The 20554-nt window shown below is 42.5% G+C and overlaps 1 protein-coding gene across 3 annotated transcripts in view; it reads left to right on the top strand.

Moving 5' to 3' along the window:
- Nucleotides 1–703: 703 nt before the first annotated feature.
- LOC308307113 (uncharacterized protein) overlaps nt 704–20554 on the top strand; it is a 41258-nt gene continuing 21407 nt past the window's right edge. For 2 of the 3 annotated variants that reach the window (XM_080752258.1, XM_080752260.1), the window contains exons 1-5: nt 704–1047; nt 1475–1682; nt 18006–18139; nt 19391–19508; nt 20033–20103. In XM_080752258.1, coding sequence (XP_080608384.1) covers nt 1551–1682; nt 18006–18139; nt 19391–19508; nt 20033–20103 — 455 coding nt within the window. In that variant the 5' untranslated portion in view covers nt 704–1047; nt 1475–1550. The remainder of the gene's footprint in view (nt 1048–1474; nt 1683–18005; nt 18140–19390; nt 19509–20032; nt 20104–20554) is intronic. The other variant, XM_080752259.1, reaches the window with a different exon arrangement.

The raw sequence follows: 20554 nt of genomic DNA on the forward strand, positions 1-20554 counted from the left end.
TACTTTGATTACAATACATTTTGCTTCTTTTGTATGAGTATGAAAATAAAGGGCCTTTCCCACTGGGCCAGATCAGAGCCCTAGAATGGAGAGTTGCGTCACTCCCGTTCACTTCATGGGGCCAGGTCTTCTACGCACACATCTATTGGCGTATAGTGACAAACGGCGAACCGGAAGTTTACAAAATGCATTGAAGTCTATGAGGTGTAAAGTGACAATGAACCACGTGACCAGCGCTGTTTCTGACCCCGCGGTGACACCACTCTCTGATTATACTGCTCTGGGCCAGATAATATATCAAAAAATATCTGCCACAGATAAAATAAATATCTGTGGCAGATATTTTTTTATCTGTATCTACCATCCACTTTGAATGGAAAAAATATCTGGAGAAAAATATTTTTTTTTATCTGTTATCTGGCCCAGTGGGAATTGGCCTTAATGCTGCTATTTGTACCCTGTATAAAAGCTCTATTTACACAATGCTGTACCCCCTCCAACTGTATATATGTTCCCCATTTTCAACTGTTTTTATTGTATTTGTGACACTTGCTTTGGCAATGTAAACGTATGTTTTCTCATGCCAATAAAGCTCCTTTGAATTGAATTTTGAATTGTGTTGTGTCTGTCTTTTACTGTGAAGTCGTTCAGCGGAAGCAGTGTTTTCCCTCACAGAGGAAGCAGACACAGTCAGAGAGGAAGAGGGAGAGGCCGTGTCTAACTTTACCCTCCAACATTATTCTAGAAACCTCTTTCATTTCTCCTCGCCTTCCCGACCGCTCCTGCTGTTCTCTGCCGTGGAACTAAACCTCACCGCGGCACAAACTCAACTGTTATTCACTTTATCAGCGTCACATCCAGCAGCAGCGGTCGTCGCTAGCGTAGAAATTAAGCGTGTGCCACCGACGAACACTAGTAAGTTAGCCTGCGTTAGCTAGCTAACAGAAACTGGACAAACTTGCTGTGAGTGTGTGAGTGGCTTCTGTAACTTGCACCACCGGAGACCACACCGCGACCGCATTAAAAACACCGTCGACTTTTTGCAAGGTAAGACCCTCCCGTGTTTTCACCGAAAGTTCATAGCAACTATTTTAACCGTATGAACCCCCCACGGCGTTCCTCCTCCAGAGTCCGACTATGTAGTGTTCTGGGGGGGCATGTGATGAGTGAACGTTTGGGATTTGTGATCATTTGTCCGAAAATGGGCGAATATTCGGCGAAAATAGCCGATCTACATGTTCGTTTTCTTTTAGGAGCTTGATGATCTACTATTTCGACGTGAAGGGCCTCTCAGAGACTTTACATGGAGCTTGTTGACACCGACAGGATATATTATAACTCTGGAAGACGGCAGTAGGGCGTTGTTTCGGGAGACATCAGCCAGGATCGACGGGAGGGGATTCTATTTCTAACTTGACTTCTTGACTTCAAATCAAACCCCCTTTTTTCACCCTTTTTGACCCTCTCTCACCAGAAGCGACCTTGCTGATCAAGAAGAGGAAGATTTCCCCCCCAACAACACCCTCACACCCACACAACACAACCCCAACATGGCTGGAGTCAACAGCATCGAGGCGGTGAAGAGAAAAATCAAAGTTTTACAGCAGCAGGCAGACGAGGCCGAGGAGAGAGCGGAGATCCTGCAGAGACAGGTGGAGGAGGAGAAGAGGGCCAGGGAACAGGTAACACCATAACAACTTTATACTGGCTTCATATGCAACTTTACATGTGTCACCCCAGTAACATGTGACTTTACACGCGTCACCCCAATAACATGTAACTTTACACGCGTCACCCCAATAACATGTGACTTTACACACGTCACCCCAGTAACATGTAACTTTACACGCGTCACCCCAGTAACATGTAACTTTACACACGTCACCCCAGTAACATGTAACTTTACACGCGTCACCCCAGTAACATGTAACTTTACACACGTCACCCCAGTAACATGTAACTATACACACGTCACCCCAATAATATGTAACTTTACACGCGTCACCCCAATAACATGTAACTTTACACGCGTCACCCCAGTAACATGTAACTTTACACGCGTCACCCCAGTAACATGTAACTTTACACACGTCACCCCAGTAACATGTAACTTTACACGCGTCACCCCAGTAACATGTAACTTTACACACGTCACCCCAGTAACATGTAACTTTACACACGTCACCCCAGTAACATGTAACTTTACTGTTTTCATCCCGGCCTTGCGTTGCAGATAATATCACCATAGAACAGTGGTTCTCAACCTGTGGGTCGGGACCCCCCAGGTGGGTGCCCAGATGATCAATTTAATGTGAAACATTGTTTTCTCACTCAACAGTGAACAAACCCAAATAAAGTTTTTTAAGTGTATAGGGTATCTGCACATTTCTAAAGTGACAATTTAATGACTTTTTAATACCTATAAAATGATAAGTTATACATTGGTGAAATTGGCAAATATTGGAGGCTTAAATTGTGAAAATATCTGATCTACATGCTCACAACGCCTCGCATTTCAGAACTGTGCTATGCAAAATGTAATGTCTCAACTCTTAGTGCTCGTCAGGGTGGGGGGGTTAAAATATTATTATTTTGGGGGTCGCGGCCTGAAAAGGTTGAGAACCATTGCCATAGAACATATTATGTTACACGCTTCACCCCAATAACATGTATTTACATGTTTCACCCTGGCCTTTAGTTGCAGATAATATGACCATAGAACATCTTTACAACAACTTTACATGTTTCACCCTCTTAGAACATGTAACTTAACCCATTGAGACCTGAGGCCGATTCTGCGAATGCCTTTGAAAATTGAAATAACTAGTTCTCACACTTTTTCCAAGATTTCTCAAAAATGTTCAAGAATAACAGATGTACAAGCTCTCGGAACGGCACAAAGTGACGCGCTGTGAGCTTGTAGATCTGCTATTTTTGAACGGGCCCAACCCAAACATTTTAATTACATAATAGATGCTTTCCTGTTATTAAGTGGTTAACATGCTTCACCCCAGTAACATAACTTTACATGATGCTTCATCTTGGCATAGTGTTGGAGATATAACCAGAGAAACATATATGTTTCATCCTGGCTTGTATAGTCTAGGACTCTTGGCCCTTGTGTATAGTATTGGTTTCCAGAAGGTGGTGTATATCAATTAATTCCTGTTTCCAGTTTCCTATAATTTGTCTTGATTGGTTTCAGCAGCAGATTTGAGCTGGATTCACACATTTATGACACAGTTAATGTGTTTCCGGTTTTGCCTGTGTTGCAGATCAGACCACAGCTGACAGACTGTGTGACTTGTGGTGATGTAATGCTCTGTACTTTGGCCTTGCTTGGGACCTCTCTCTACACTCACCTGGCCTGCTGGGTTCTACAGCCCAGTGAAATCCTTAGGGCTGCAAATTCAGAAGTCTTGTCTGTAATTAAAGACATACTACATGGAGTTAACATGGTTGAATTGCATCATTAAGGTAAAGTTGAGAAAACATTATTGGCACGGATCAACTGTTGATGATCATGAGTTGTGGACAGCAGCCAGGACTATTAGAATGCCGTGACGAAGCAGTTGAAAAATTATGTCAGGTCAGATGCCACGAATAGTTTGAACTCTTTGTTGTGTGAGGAACTTGCAATCTCCCACGCTGTGGAATGTCGGGCAAGGCCCGTGACAACTCGACAAAATTCCTGTCCCTTTTCTTACAGCCCCAGTGTGTGGATGTAAGCGCCTGGTGGCCACAAGGTGCAGTGTTTATTGTGTGCTTTTATTGCTCTTTTATGGCCAACTTCTTTTGACCCCGTTCCTATTCTTTGTGTGTCCTTGGAGAGAGCAGTCTACTGCAATACTGTAGCCTCAGCTAGAGTTGGTTCACACTGAAGCCCTATCAGGCTGGCCATATGGTAGACTGCGTTTTCTTTTTTAGACTACGATAAGGGTCTTTCAAGACATGTGTTGTCACTGATAACTGGCCCATAGAAGCTTCTTACTCAAGGCAGAGGTGACTAAGCCTTTATAAACACTGCCCTTTATTTAAACACGCAATCCAAATATTCCTTATGGAATGGTAACGTTTTTGAAAAGAATGGGAAGTCGGTCATAATGCCCCATGGAAATTCACAGTAGTACTACCCCCCCCCCCAAAAAAAAACCCAGCTATTACAAATGGCCTCACATAAAAAAACAAAACTGATATTTCAAATTCATAACAATATGAAGACTATGATAATAGTGTGTTTTTAAGACGTGATTTAAAACACTGGTTCATAACCTGTGGGTCAGGAAATTGTCCCCCAAATTATTTTGGCCGGTCCCCAGATGATTAACTTAATGTGCAACATTGTTTTCTCACTCAACAGTCAACAAACCAACATAACGTTTAAGTGTATCTAGGGTATCTGCACATTTCTAAAGTAACAATTTAAGGACTCTTTTTTAATAGCTCTAAAATGACAAATTAAACCTTGGTCAAATTGTCAAATATCAGAGGCATAAAATGTGAAAATAGACGATCTACATGCTCACAATGCCTCGCTGCGAGGCGTTGTGAGCATGTAGATCTACTATTTTCACAATAGTACCGTGTTAAACGGAATGTAATGGCTCAACTCCCCAGTTAAAATGTTATTATTTTGGGGGTCGTGGCCTGAAAAGGTTGAGAACCACTGATTTAAAAGAAGATAGTGATGTGGAAGCATGTGCTGTGCTCCTCAGGCAGGTCATTCCAGGGCCGATGAGGCCCTAATGACAAAGGTACAGTCACCCATAGTCTTAAACCTCTTCTGGGGAAGAGCCAGCAGGTTCTTGCCCGAGGGCGTCGTCTGTGCAATCACAGGTGACGGATTGATAATACACTCTGATTAAGTATTCAGTTGAGTTGTTCAGTCATTACCACAGTGGCCTTTCCTGAATGTTCATAGGTGGTTGTGTGATGGATCTCAATGGGTGCGTTTATATGCACAGATGTATTCCACTTATATTCAGAATGACTGCTCATTCAGAATAGAAATGCTCATATAAACATTTAGGAATGGCCATTCCGGTCTGACCCGAATGAATTTTCATTCTGGTCTGAAGGGGTGGTATATGCCGTTTCAATCGGGATACATTTGTCTGGAATAAATGAAGTATGTTGCACCGAGTACCCCCCCCCCCCCCCCTTCTCCGACCTGAAGTATACTGAAGTATACATGCCCACAGTTCTATTCCGAATGAATCCTTTGGTCATGTAAACGACTGTGGAATGAGGGATACTTGTATTCAGGTCCCATGTAAACGTTTGGGTATGAAGCTCTATTCAGAATAAGTTCATTCTGAATGCCATTCTGAATGAGCATATAAACGCACCCATTGTGTGTCACTTTCACTATTTCAACAGTGCTTATGAGATTAATTCATAATGTATTTTTGTACGTTTGGGTCCCGGAGAGACTCCAAATTAATCTTAGTTGTGACAGGAACATGCAAAATTAATAGACACGTCTTTCTGTTTGTAGTGCAAGCTGAGGTCAAATATCTTCAAGTATTTACACATTTCTTTGAATTTCCTGAAGAAGAACTTTTTTAATATTGTTTCATGTTGCAGTGACAAAGGAAGACCAAATATAGTTTGGCGGGCCAGCATTCAAACCGGGGACTCGCAGTCAGGCATTAGAGCTAGGGGTGGGCGATACTGGATAAAAGCATTATCACGATATGCTTCATGCAGTATCACGATACACGATATTATCACGATACTGTTTTATGCGGGTTTTTAGGTTTATTATGATTATTAGACCCTCACATATATTCTGTAGATAATCTATTCATTTGTATGCTGCAGATAGAAAGATAGATAGACTAATCTATGATTTTTTTAATGATAACATTCAGATTTTTGATTAAACAATTATCATTTTTTACCTCAAAATATTTACTAGTTGGTGTGATGATGGTTCAGGTCATTCAAATGGGTCCCAGAAATGTTTTATGGGTTCCCTTAAAATGTTATCAGTGTGTTGTGAGCTTGTAGATCGGCTATATTCAAAACAATTTGGCGGGACCTCTCTGGGGGTCTCGACCCACAGGTTGACAACAACCCATGCCTTACCATTGAAACTTGAGGGAAAACAAATTACCTTATGGTTGGTTTATTAGACAGATATTCTATAGATAATCTATTCATTTTTATGCTGCAGATAGAAAGATAGTTTTTTTTTTAATGATAACATTCAGATGTTTGATTAAACAATTATCATCTTTTACCTCAAAATATTTACTAGTTGGTGTGATGATGGTTCAGGTCATTCAAATGGGTCCCAGAAATGTTTTATGGGTTCCTTTGAAATGTTTTTTGAGTGTTGTGAGCTTGTAGATAGGCTATATTCAAAACAATTTGGCGGGACCTCTCTGGGGGTCTCGACCCACAGGTTGACAACAACCCATGCCTTACCATTGAAACTTGAGGGAAAACAAATTACCTTATGACCAACCAAAGTCAGGAGGTTTGTTATGATACAAGCTTTATTTTTAGAGAATTACTCACTCATTATCATCCTAGCTTTTCGCTTTTCTACTAACAATAATGGCATGGTTTTTATGACTAAGCCAATTATGTAATAGATAAAATAGACGCAAAATAGACGCGACGATTTCACCGCGATTCGCGACGACACACGCATGCATCAATGGTGAAAACATAAGCACTTTACAAATAGCAGCAAATAGCTACTTGTTTATAGTTAATAAAAACAGATGCATGGATTTACAAGGTGATCTAAATCATCTCATCAATACTGCCAGAACACACAGCTATGGATGAGACTCCAGCACAGTTCAGCTTTGCAAGCAGTGAGATGGCTGATAGCGATAGCAGGACGGATAAGTAGTTTGCGTCCTGTTAGTTTAATGCATCCATTATAAAAAATATGCTTCAAAGAATGCAGGCCAAGCTGCATCACTGCTTTACTAAAGTCCCGTGAAAGTGAAACTAAATCGTGGACCACTGTGCCGTGCTCCTGCACACAATCACAACTCAGTCAGTGCTGTAGACACTCTGTAGCCTGTCTGCGTGCTGCACGGGGGAGGGGCCGTGAAAGCAGGGGACAGATCCTCAAACTATATGACACGTTGAGCCGCGACACGTTATAGCTTGTAGATCTGTTCTTTTTGGCGAATTACACCACAGTACTATAGAAGTATAAATTAAGCAATAGAGCTGCGACTCATGGAACGTGCACTCGCTGTATCCAGAGCCTTTTCTAAATGACTGTTTGTATCACGAGAGAAACGATATTCTGAAATGGCCTATCGTGGCAAAGCTGTATCGCCGAGACGATAATTATCGCCATATCGCCCACCCCTAATTAGAGCCCATTTGTTATTGGGTCCTAACCATTTAGCTACCTGGTGGGCCTCAAGTATGAATAAAATGATTGATGATTCAAATAAGGCAAAAGTATGTGAAGCATCCAAGGAACTTGTTAATTAAATACCTATGAAGATTTACGTCTGTATGTTGCTTTGTAACGTGTGTGTGTGTGTGTGTGTTAGGCCTGTCCTCTAAAAATCGACGAATCGACGCGTCGTTTTAAGCCCCGCGAATCGACGCCAATTGTTTGAGTCGAAGCGAAAATATATATATTTTTTATATCACCAGTTAGCCTACTGCGGTGCACTGCTGGACTGGTGTCATGTACTTCCAATGAGAAGTAGCAATTGGCGAACAGTTATTTATTGTCTCGCACCAGCGTAGGGGTGAAAGTGAGACAGAACGGCCAGAACGGTTCAGAACCGCCGCTTCGTTAAAACATTCGGAGCCGGGGACGGTGTTCCGTTAAGAGGAGGAGGCACGCTGTCAAAATCCCATATTAAATAACCTCCTGCCACAGCACAAACGCACGTCCACGAAGTAAACAATCTTCTAAAGTCAAATTAACATACACAAGTGTAGGCTACAAGTTACATTTTCTAATTAAAGTGCTTCTGAATTGTTCCAGTGTTGTAATCCATGATGAATGATTGTGTTTCGCTGTGTTTGCGTCCATGACATGTCCACACTTCTGGCTCTAGCGGGAGCTGTGCCTCCACCTTTTTATGATCCGTTTCTGAAATGAATCCGTTCTCGACACTGACTCATTACTCTGTCAGTGCTCTGTGTCCCGCGACTGCGGACTGGATCCCATCGTTCATTTAAAAGAGCCGTTCAAGAGAGCGGAATCGTTCGCGAATGTCTCATCTCTACTGCACGCTGCAGAGAGACGGGGCAGAGTTGAAACAGCGGAGATGTTTTATTTGTTTTAACGGTGTGTTATAACTCTATGGTTGTAGACTGCTATGCAGATAACATTTGTGCTCGCGCACCGATATCACCGAAAACACAGTGTATTCAATTAATCTCTTAATGTATTATTGTATTATGTTGATGTGGTTTAAAGCAACACTTTTTTTATTTTTTATTTATACAAAGTAGACTATAAAACGATTCGTCGACGCGTCGGATTAACCCCCGCGACTCGAATCGACTCATAAATCCTGAGTCGAGGACAGCCCTAGTGTGTGTGTGTGTGTGTGTGTGTGTGTGTGTTTTTTAGTTTGACAGTATAGCTGATCTCTTTTTGGAGTTGTAAACGTCTAGTTTTGTATTGGATGCTAAATAATATGTTAACAGGGGCTTTCTCTGTGGCTCTGGTGAGAAGGCAGACATCACAGTGTCAGGCCCGGGTGTCACAGGAAGTGTGAGTGCCAAGTGATTGTGGCGAGGCCTCATTTTGCCGCTCAGCGCGGCTGCAGGAAATGACAGCAGGGGCCGACAGACAGCGGATTGGAGGAAACGGTTCGTTTCAAATATAGACAGAGAGATGGTTGCGGAGAACTGCTGATGCACACGTCAGCTTTTCCTAGAGTCACCCGGCTCTTTTCTTTTTAAACAAGGGTCCACTATTAACCTTTTAGGACACATTGAGTTATTACAGGCTACTTCAGTAAGTTGTGGATTGGACAGCTAGTGCCCCACTCACAAAGCTAGTCGTCAGGCACTCGTTTTATGTCTGTGCTGGAAACGCATCAATCCCAGATTTAACTGAACAGAACGAACCGATTCATTCACACTTGGTAGTTGGCCAATAATCACTTTTATTGCCATGTACAATATGAGGTTTGTACAAGGAATTTTCTTTTGCATCTGTTGCTGCGACAACATAACACAAATAAGAAGCAAAAAAGCAGGGAGTGGACACAGGATTGACCTAAGCGCAATATTACATTGCAGAGAACATGCATTCAGTAGACAGCAGACAATGGACTATATTTGCACAAATGACAGACAGAGCTCTCCTCTTGTGAGGAAGTGGTCATGATGATGACGATGATATGGGACTCTGTGGTGGATGTGACGAATGGCTTACAGCTCAATGAGACGTGACCCTTCATCTTAATGAACCCAGAATGCTTAGTTTGTAAATGCTTAATTAGTTTGTTTTCTGCAGAGATAATAGTATTTCACTGGGGGTCGAAAGGTATTAAACTTGAAATTTGATTTAAAAAATAATTCTGTTCTATTTTATGAATGGTTATATTTCCTGCTGTGGCTTGTCTTTAAGTGAAGCTATTTCCTACAAATGACAGCAACTGCACGAAACGCTTAATAATGTCCTGTGCTGATAAAGGAACATGTATTTACAGAGTGGACAGCATATCATTTGACTGCACTGTATAATAGCTGTCATTCTTTGTAGAAAGCTCCACCCTGGTCATGGCATTGAGACTTCTCAAGTGCATGAAGGTCAGCCAGTGCTGCTTTGTGTTTGTACAGAAGATTTGTCAGGACCAAATCCTCCTTGTCAAGGTTAGTTTGGCCAGGAGGAGTGGTCTGCCTGTCTGTCATTTGGCCACCTGTTTCTGCCAGCTCAGACAGCCTGGGTCTCCTCCTACTGTTTTCTCCTTGAGCTCAGACCAGCTAGCCAAAGATCAGACAGGTTAGCCCCATTCTTCCCCTACCATGTCTCCTTTAGCATTTTGGATCTGACAGTATAAGAGCCTTTAAGTTATTTTACACATTCTCATTAGGTTGTGTAAAACCGCATGTAGATCAGAGGCAATTATGACTACATTGACCACAATCCCCTACCTAATGGATGCAGAGCTCATTTAGATTTTGATGCTACATTGACACTATTCTTAGATGAAGTGACGATAATGGGGCATAGCAGTGGGCGTGGTTTTCTGGTGCTCTGAAAAATCCACAGAAAACTCGATTTATGGTAATAACATGGGTCTGTGAATTTAACAAATCTACAGTTGTAACACCAATCCCACCACAGAGCTTCCTCTAAATGAAAAGATGTGAATGGATGGAGAAACATTTTCATAAAACATATTAAATGTGCAAAATCTACAAACGATAGCTGTCATATAGCGTGTGTGAGACAGTGAGAGAACACCGAGTTATAGTTGTACAACCTTTAGCACGCTCTTCTTACTTGGATAACCAGCCCACTTCACTTGGTGAAGGAGAATGGACAAGGGAGAAAAGTGTTGAAATGTACTTGTCATTGTCCCCGTTTCAAACAATGAGATAATGATGCAATTGAAACATTGAACCAGACTACAAAACTCAACTGTACTTTAAGAGAGTTGTCACTGCATCAGGAAAGCATGCACGTGCATCACATATAGCAGTGGTTCTCAACCCGTGGGTTGGGACCCCCATGGGGTTCCCCAAATTTTTTTGGGGTCCCCATATGACTAACTTAATGTGCAACATTGTTTTGTCACTCAACAGTAAACAAACCAACATAAAGTGTAAGTGTATATAGGGTATCTGTACATTTTTAAATTAAGGACCTTTTAATAACAAATTAAACATTGACCAAATTGTCAAATATTAGAGGCAGGGTAATTGTGAAAACAGCCGATCTACATGCTGGCGTTGTGAGCATGTAGATCTGCTATTTTCACAACAGAACCGTGTTATGCAAAATGTAATCCCTCAACTCTTACAACTCCAAGTGCTTGTCAGGGTGGGGGATCCCCACCCAACTCAACTAGGATTATGTTGGGGGTCGCGGCCTGAAAAGGTTGAGAACCACTGACAGAACATTCCAAACACTCAGATCCTCCTGGTTTTCTGTAGCAACTGTTGACGTGCTCTGTGCACAGCTTTGCAAAGTTTGCAATAGTGTGTTATAATGAACCCACTAAGGCCGGATTTAAACTGCAGTCAAATACAGCCCAAATCCGATTTGGTTCTCAAATCCGATCTTTTGGCCCGACTTTTCACACTCCCATTTGCAAGTGACACAGATCTGATCTGTGCGTTCAGACTGATTTTAACAGCGTCAGCCCAAAGCTGCCCTGCGTCTATATATCTGCTTTGGTTACCGTGGTAATGACGTAGGCGTCATGGCGTTATGTCACAACGTAGTTGATTACATTCAGGAAATGCGACATAAACAAACAGGCAAAAACAAGCACACGTTACAATATTGTTTTTCTCCCTTTTCTTTAATCTTGTGTTTCGCTCTTCTCTCTTGTTTTATCTGTTTATCCCACGTGTTTTCTCTCTTCTATCTTGTTTTTCTTAAGTGCTCAGAGCAGCGCTGTAATTAAATAGTAATAAATACTCGCGCTCTGTAGTGACGTCATTCGGAGCTCCGCTCTCGGGTCGCGCAGCAAGTGACGTTTGGACAGTTTGATGTGACTTGCGTATAACTCAATGGGGTGGATGTGTTTACTGCTTTCAGACTGAGACAGATGTCCTCATATCCAATATGGATCGGATTTGAAACCACCTCTGGATGTGGTTTTTCAAAATCGGATTTCATGTGACCTGCATGTGACCTGTCTGGATTTAGACTATTTAAAAAAAATCGGATTCCGCTTTTGATGTGACTCAGATTTGATTCAGGCTAGATTTCAGTGGCAGTGTAAAGCCGGCCTAAGGTGCGTGACTGAGCAGCACTGCCACATGGCCTGCGGCTGTCAGGAAACATCCCTCTGAGGTGTGGCTTTGAGGCGTGTTTACATTCTGAGAAGTTGGAAGGTGATGTTAATTGTTTTCAGTATGTAAAGCGAAATGACAATTATTTCAGGTACTGTATTGAATACTGTAATATAACCAGTAAGACTCCCTAATCGGGAGATAAGCGACCGTAGGTGGCTTATCTCCACAAATAGGGCAAAAATTTGTTTTTCCCAAATCTTCCTGATCCATGTTGATGACATGAGTGTAGACATGCTGTGTAGTGATATTCGTGATTTTAGGGCAAAAACTGTAGGAGCAGTGTCCAAAAATGTGTTTTAAAAATCGGCCTGAAGGTGGCGCTAGAATAGGGCCATGTGAGAAATGAGGGGTGGGGTCTCCGCGTTGCCTTGGCGGACGAATAGGTACCGGCCCCGGCTCTCCCGGACGCTCCTAGCCCGAGTTATGGCATTTTATGTGCGCTGCAGTGGCAGGGGGTCCTCCACTGGGGGCGCCACCACTTTTGCATCCGTTCTGGAGCACCAGGAGTCGGTGGTCCCCGGGAATTCCCCGTGAGCAGCCCCGTTGGGGTGGTCATTTGGTCATTTTTGCACATTTGGTCATTTTTTACATCTGGGGGTCAGGTCCCTGGGGCTCCGGGGGTCCTTGGAGGTTGTAGTTTGGCAGTCAAGGAGTGTGTGTGCAAAATTTGGCATGGATGGGGGCAACGGTTGTGGAGATATGAGCAAGGCAAAAGTGTGACGGACTCACTGACTGACTGACTGACTGACTGACTGACTGACGGACGCACAGACAGCCCGTGGAGGTTTTGGTAGTAAATGCGACCTACGGTCGCAATAATGGTGTGTATGTATGCTTATATCCATCCATGCAAGTGAAAGAAGAAGGAATTGGTTAATTCTCCTCCTAATCAGGGTCCTAGATGCTGCAACCTGCAAATGTCAACCTGGCCATAAAATGAGCCTACCCTTTCTGGTTTTAGAGGTTGCACTTAAGAAACCCAGTAGTCGTGAACGGTTGATAGACAAGCTGCTATTCCCCAAAGGGTTGGGTATGTTTTTGCATGCAAACTTGGCAGGCTCTTAAACCCCACCTTTAAAAAAACAAAACATAATGCTTTATTAAAAAATAAAATAAATGGAATGCAGCGTGGGTGGCCCTCTCTCCTGTGAGCTTTGTTTTTGATGTAGTTTAGATAGCTTAGAGCTTAATGGCAAGCAACACCGTGAGGAAAGCTCTACTGGGGTTCAATTCTTGGCCATCTGAATGGTACATGTCTGTCTGGAGGCGGGGAGCTTTCTTAAACGGCGCTTTTCTTTCCCTCCCCTACAATTCTTTTCCTTGTTTGGAACGATTTAAAACGTTATAAATCAGAAATAAATTAAATCATTTCAGTATTTATTTTCAAATAAATTGGTAAAAAAGAGAAAAGTAAGACATAAGGAAAATAGATACACTTACAAGCTCACAACGTAGCAAGTCACAGTTGGGAAGCAATGGCTTCTACTCCTTATAGCCACTGAAACACCTTTTCAAGTCTACACAGCATCATGCACGGTCATTGTGAAACAAATGTTCACCTCGGGAAGTGTAGAAACATGTACAGCAACTGTTGAATCTTGCCTCATAATTATGTCTGTCAAGATCTTTTTTTAAAGTTGATGATTGTCTTACAAATAATTGCGATGTACAATTGAATTGTTTTTTAATACTTTTTTTTTTTGCTGGTTTAGTAGTGTTCAAGTGCCCTTGATCAAGAAAGACACTGAACCACTAACTGCTCTTGGTGTGTGTGTGTGTGTGTGTGTGTGTGTGTGTGTGTGTGTGTGTGTGTGTGTGTGTGTGTGTGTGTGTGTGTGTGTGTGTGTGTGTGTGTGTGTGTGTGTGTGTGTGTGTGTGTGTGTGTGTGTGTGTGTGTGTGTGTGTGTGTGTGTGTGTGTGTGTGTGTGTGTGTGTGTGTGGTTCTTATGATGAAGGCACATTACATAATATGCACTATTTACTGCAGCAGGCCATGGCAATCCCCAAAACCTGTCCTGTTGTCTGCAGAATTTCAGGCAGACCTTTGCATGACATATAGTAAAGTGAGTGGACAGTTTCTTCCATGAGCTGAACTGCATTTGCTCCTTGCTCTTGCATCAGGTCTGCATCAGGAAACACGTACACAAGAGTAGTTTCTCTCTATTTTTAAAAACTATCAGTCAAGATAACAGACAGTGCACCCTCCCTCATAGTGATTTTTGTAGTCTCGTACAGTGGAGGTCTAGTGGCTGCTAGCCTCTGCTCTGTCTGATGCACCAAATACCTGTAATGATCCAGCCCTTTTGCTCATCAGTTTTGGCCCATATATCGGCTATTATTATTACTTGCGCCAGCAGAGCCTCGCAAGTACTGCGTTCGGCTGCGTATGTATCCTACATACATACGCAGCCGAACGCAGTACTATGTTGGTGTCTGTCTGTGTTTAATACCGTAGCCCAATCAGGGACCAGCATTTCTGGCAATGTCATCATTAACAGCCAATGAGGGACCAGCATTCCTCGACAGAGTGCAGTTCTATTTATTATTTCCCCATCGTGTTTATTTTGGGCATGGCGAAAATGTTAAAGTTTTCCAAAGGTTTTCTCAACTTTATATATATACATACATATATAGTAGTTTGTTTAACTATCAAAAAGTATATTATATATTATATAAGTAAATATTGCACAAGACCACTCAAAACAAGGATTTATAATACCAAAATGTCAACCTTCTGAAGTCGGAGTTGCTTTAAGTCCAGTGTGAAGTTCCCACAGTCAGTGATTTGTTGGGGTGCTTTGGCATCTGCTGCTTTTTACACAATATTGACACTTTTTGAGGTGGATCTGTAATTTGGCATCAGTTGGCCTCTATTCTCCCTGCTCTTCTGCACTCTGCCCTTTCAGTCTCATCCTCTCTCCCTCCAGTTGTCCTTTGTGTTGCATGTTATTTTTAATCCAGGCTTGGCTGTCCTCAATTACTGTAACTATTACAATCGGCATGCCCTGGAAAGTGCTGCACAAATGATTGAACTCAAAAGCACGTCCTAAAAAATGTACTTGAATCCGACTTTTGACACTCACGAAATGTCGCAGCACTAGACTCGGTACTCCGGCACACCTGAGTGTTTACGCAGGCATGAATGGTTTCCTTGACATGTTTGCGTCGATTGTTGAACAAGACTTAAGAGTCTATTAAAGCAACAAAGGAAATCAGCCTGTAGTTTCCAAGATATCGTTTTTTTTTCTCTCCATGTGTTGGTAGGGCTGTCACAATTATTACATCGTCTAGGTAATCGCAATTATTTTGCATAATCGTTTACATGTTGAGAAATGTTAATATAGTTACAAACACTAAAAAGGTAGTGGAAATAGCAGATCTACAAGCTCACAACGTGTCGCGATGCGACGCGTTGTGAGCTTGTAGATCGGCTATTTCCACTATCAATGTTCTTCAAGTATAACATTTTCAAATATGTCAGTAATTTCTTTGTATATTTAAGTTATGTGTCATGATTGCCATGTGCAACTTCAAAGCCTAAAAGCCAAACAAAAAGCTAATTGTCAACGACAAAATAACACAATTAAATCGTTATCGCAATTATTTGAGTGACAATTAATCGTCATGCAAAATGTCATAATCGTTACAGCCCTATGTGTTGGACTGAACCAATCAATAGCTTCCTTGTAGTCCCGCCGCTATCGGGGCTAAAATGAACACAAAAGCAAACAATTCTTATTACGCGTCACTCCCAACTCTGTTGAAACTCTGGAGACTTCTCTCTCTCTCTCTCTCTCTCTCTCTCTCTCTCTCTCTCTCTCTCTCTCTTTCATTCTCTCCCTCCCTTGTTACATCACAGCTCTACTCCTCCCTGGTGTGTTCTCTCAGAGGCTGCTGGCTGCTGTCAGGAGTTGGACTCTGCCTTTCATAGTTTATTTTCACTGTGTGTGTGTGTGTGCGTGTGTGTGTGTGTGTGTGTGTGTGTCCTCCCTGTCTCTCTCCCACATGGAGCAGTGGCGTCAGTTCAGAAAATGCTAAGGTATGGCAACATGACTGGTGTCTTGCACACGCGCCTTCGCGCGCGTGCAAGACACCAGTCATGTTGCCATACCTTGGCAGCATGCATGATACATTCATTTATACATTCTATTTTTTCCCCCTTTCTATGGTTTCTTGGGCTGGATATGGCAGCCTGGAATGGTTGTTCAAGTGCAGCTAAACTTGTCATGTTAGTAAATGTGACACAATTAACGCTTCGCGCGCGTGCAAGACACCAGTCATGTTGCCATACCTTGGCAGCATGCATGATACATTCATTTATACATTCTATTTTCCCCCCCGTTTCTATGGTTTCTTGGGCTGGATATAATGGCAGCCTGGAATGGTTGTTCAAGTGCAGCTAAACTTGTCATGTTAGTAAATGTGACACAATTAACAATAATGAATTGCACCTGTAGCTGACCTGCGGAACCTGGGAATATACCGTTTTGTCAAGATGGGGAAAATATAATTATAATACCTTGTGACCATGTTGTTAGATTTTGCATTTGTAGTTATTTTACTGTAATTTAACAACATAAAAACCAGCGCAGATAGACAAAGAGACATTCATGGATTTATTATTTAAAAGTAACTTTTATTTTCCCCCCGGGACCCAGGGTATGGCAGCTGCATACCCCTGCCATACTCGATTGACGCCCCTGACATGGAGGGCAGGCTGGCGTGCTTCCTCCCAGACAGTGTGTGTCTAATCTCCCTGCTTGCTGCTTCATACATGAGTGGGCTGTCATCCTGTTGCCCAAATAAAGGATCAGCCTAATGTAAAAAATAAATAAATAATGGAAGACAGTCTCTTAACTACGCCCAATATGAATTGTTTTGCTTTTGACGACTCGACAAATAAGCTTTTCGTTATTTCTAAAGATGGATTCTGGTGAGTTTTCAAGTCGTTGGCAAGGATGTGAAAAATCAATAGCACATGTCCTGAACTGACCCCCAACTCATCGGCTAATTTTGAGCCAGTTTAAAATGTTAGTTTTTGCTTTGACAAATAGCAATAGCTTTATAACTTTTTTCATTTATTTTGAATAATTCTTTGGGAAAATGGAAAACATTAAATACAATAACAAATATTAAAAATAAATGAAAAAGGTTATCGGAAAAAAAACACAGCCTTATGTATTCGGAGGGTAATATGAGTCATCAGAAAAAATAATGGGTGTTTTAATGAATCTATCATGGTTAAAATGGAGTTTGAAGTTACAATGGGTGTGTATGGGGAGAAGCCCTGGAGGAGGAGGGCCTGGTAACATTTACATCAAATATCTAAATATTGAATCAAGCAAATTAATAACTGTTCAGGGTGTTCATAAAAGCCTGATTAGACGATAAATCCCTTTCTCCTCACAATCTCCTATCCCACTTATCTTTCCACTGTTGGTTTATTTCTCTCCGTCCCTCTGTCCCCCTCTCCCGTTCTCCTTGTCTGACTCTCTCTCTCTCCATCCCTCTCTGTCCCCCTCTCCCTTATGCGTCTCTCTCTCTTGTGTTAGTGATCGGCTATTTTCAGCATGCAACCAAGTGTAAAGTCACACATCACAATGCCACCAAGGCTTGACAAAATACATTTTTATCTGCAAAATATGAGTCGACTAAAACTAGACTGACTAAAATATGACAAACTAAATTAAATGTTATTCAAACCTCCACCGGCTGTCTGTCACACTTTTGCCCTACTCATATCTCCACCACCGTTGCCCCTAGGCCGATTCTTCAAAAACACATTTTTGGACACTGCTCCTACAGATTTTGACAAAAAATCACGCGAAGCGGTACACAGTATCTCTAAAGTCATGTCATCAACATGGATCTGTCCCATTTCCCATATGTCCTCATGATTGGCTACCATTGCCTTCTAAAGTTTGTGTATGCAACCTGACGGTCGCTTATCTCCCGATTAGGGAGTCTTACTGGTTCAAAAGACTATGCTAATGCACGTGTTGTGGTTGTGTGTGTGTGTGCAGGCGGAGTCGGAGGTGTCTAGTCTAGGTCGCCGTATCCAGCTGTCTGAGGAGGAGCTGGACAGAGCCCAGGAGAGGCTGGCCACGGCCCTGCACAAGCTGGAGGAGGCCGAGAAGTCTGCGGACGAGAGCGAGAGGTAACCTTTTTTTTTTAGCTCTGACCAAAACATAAGCCCCAAAAGAGGCGAGGCCAGTCAGGCCACATGAGGACTTTTAGACCGGGAACCCCTTTTCGTTGTTGTACCTTTCAATCCGTGTGTCCCCCTTCAGAGAGAAACCTTTTTCTTTTTGTTGGCATAAAATGTGTTTTTTAGAACACTTGGGTCAGGATTTAGAAGGCGTTTTTAGATTCAGGTCCAAATGAGTTAAACATATGCATCGGGATATTTGGATAGGAAATCTACAAGCTCACAACATGTCAAGACGTGGCGCGTTGTGAGCTTGCAGATCTACCATTTTCAAAATAAATTGTCAGAAAGGATGACAAATGTTGAATATCTTTTTGAAACATTTTAACACCACAAATCTGATATGGTCCTTTGCACAAAATGAATGCCTATTAATTTGGGGGTTCTCAACATAAAACTGTTTGAGAACCACTGGTTTACACAACATTTAGGAAGCAAGCCCAAATAAGCAACTACACAAACTCAAAGTCTTCAACGTTCAACGGCGTAACCCGTTGCTCACTGAGTGTCCCTGTCTCAGTCTCATGAATAATGTGATAATAATGCTTATCTATAATCTTATCCCGGTTCTCATAAATGGGATGGGTGCATCATTGCCAGGTTATCGTACATGGGACATGGTGTTCAGTGTTCATGTGCATCAGTGTGTGAAACACAGTGTTTGACTCTTCTGAATGTCAACCACTTTCAACGTGGCATCCTTGTTTTTGGCATGTTGTTATAGGCAAAAATACATATCGTCGTTGTCGGGTGGAAACCTTGTATGTCCAAAACCGTTTGTTTTGTATTTATCACTTTACAATTGAGTTAAACTAGTGAAAACAGCCGATCTACAAGCACACTACGCCTCGCACCGCGAAGCATTGTGTGCTTCTAGATCTGCTGTGTTCACTACTTTTGTGCGACGGCCTTGTCTGATGAAGCAGGGCTTTACTTCGCGAAAAAAACATACAAATTTGAAACTTGGAAATACAAGGTTTCTGCCCCGACAGTGACGATATAATATACATATAATTCTGGGGACCCTTGATTTAAAAAAAAGTTTGAGAACCACAGATTATAGAAACGTACGTTTTTCAGAAAAGTGTTGGGATTTAGAAGACGTTTGTAGAATGGGGTCCTCGGGTCTAAATGGGTGAAGGGGGTGACATGGCCATTGCCCATACTGTAAGATCTGAACCATGTGTGTGTGTCTCTCAGGGGTATGAAGGTGATTGAGAACAGGGCCCTGAAGGATGAGGAGAAGATGGAGATGCAGGAGGTCCAGCTGAAGGAGGCCAAACTTATCGCTGAGGAGGCCGACCGCAAGTATGAGGAGGTCAGTGAACACACACACACACACACACACACACACACACACACACACACACACACACACACACACACACCCCTCCTTGTGCACGGCCTAAGAGGCGGATATTAGGGGTGCAACGCTTCAGTCAGCCCACGGTTTGGTTCGTATCTCGTTTTTAGGCTCACAGTTTTGGTTCGGTTTCGGTACAGTAAAAATTGAAAAACTCAAAAAAATAAAAGAAATGTTCAGTTTATTTTAAAGATGGGGTTTGTTTCCCCCTAAAACATGATTATGAGGTATTATGATTATACTAGGAGGAAGATTTTATCCAAAAAAGTGTACAGAAATAGTTAAAATGATGTTTTTATGTGGCCACACCCAAAATAATGAAGACATTCGGTTCATTCAGTATGGGCTGTTCGGTTAGGGACAGGGCCATTCGGTTCGTTATACCGGTTCGGTTCAGTATTGTTGCACCCCTAGCGGATATGAACACTAGCCAGTGAACATGCTGGCTCATGAGTCATGACTCCCTCCCCCACCCTCAGGTGGCCAGGAAGTTGGTGGTGATCGAACAGGAACTGGAGCGCGCAGAGGAGCGAGCGGAGCAGTCTGAATCGTGAGTCGATTACACGCACGCACACGCGCGCGCACACACTCACACACATCCTCAAATGCTCTGTCATTACGTTGACCAAAAGCTCTTCCCAGCTTCAGTTCAGCCTCACAGACACTGTCATTAAAGCATCTAACCCCCCCCCACCCCACACACACACACACACACACACACACACACGTTCCCAAGCATCAGTCTTAACTGAACAGTTGGAAGGCCCTCTAGTCTCCACCATAGTGTCTGCTCGTATGTAGCTCAGCTGTGCAGGTGTTAACAGGTAAACACCCATCCTTGAGTCTTGTTATTGCTTGCCCCCCCCCCCCCCCCCCCCCCCCCCCACCATCACACTTTGTCTGCAATGCACTGCATCTGTTGTGTTAACCAGTGAAACCCAATATCTTTGTAAGGGCAGAGATCGGCTATGTTTGCTTATTTTGGCATTGGAAAGAAATTT

Source organism: Nannobrachium achirus (assembly GCF_963921795.1).
Source record: "Nannobrachium achirus genome assembly, chromosome: 2".
Taxonomy (NCBI): Eukaryota; Metazoa; Chordata; class Actinopteri; order Myctophiformes; family Myctophidae; genus Nannobrachium; species Nannobrachium achirus.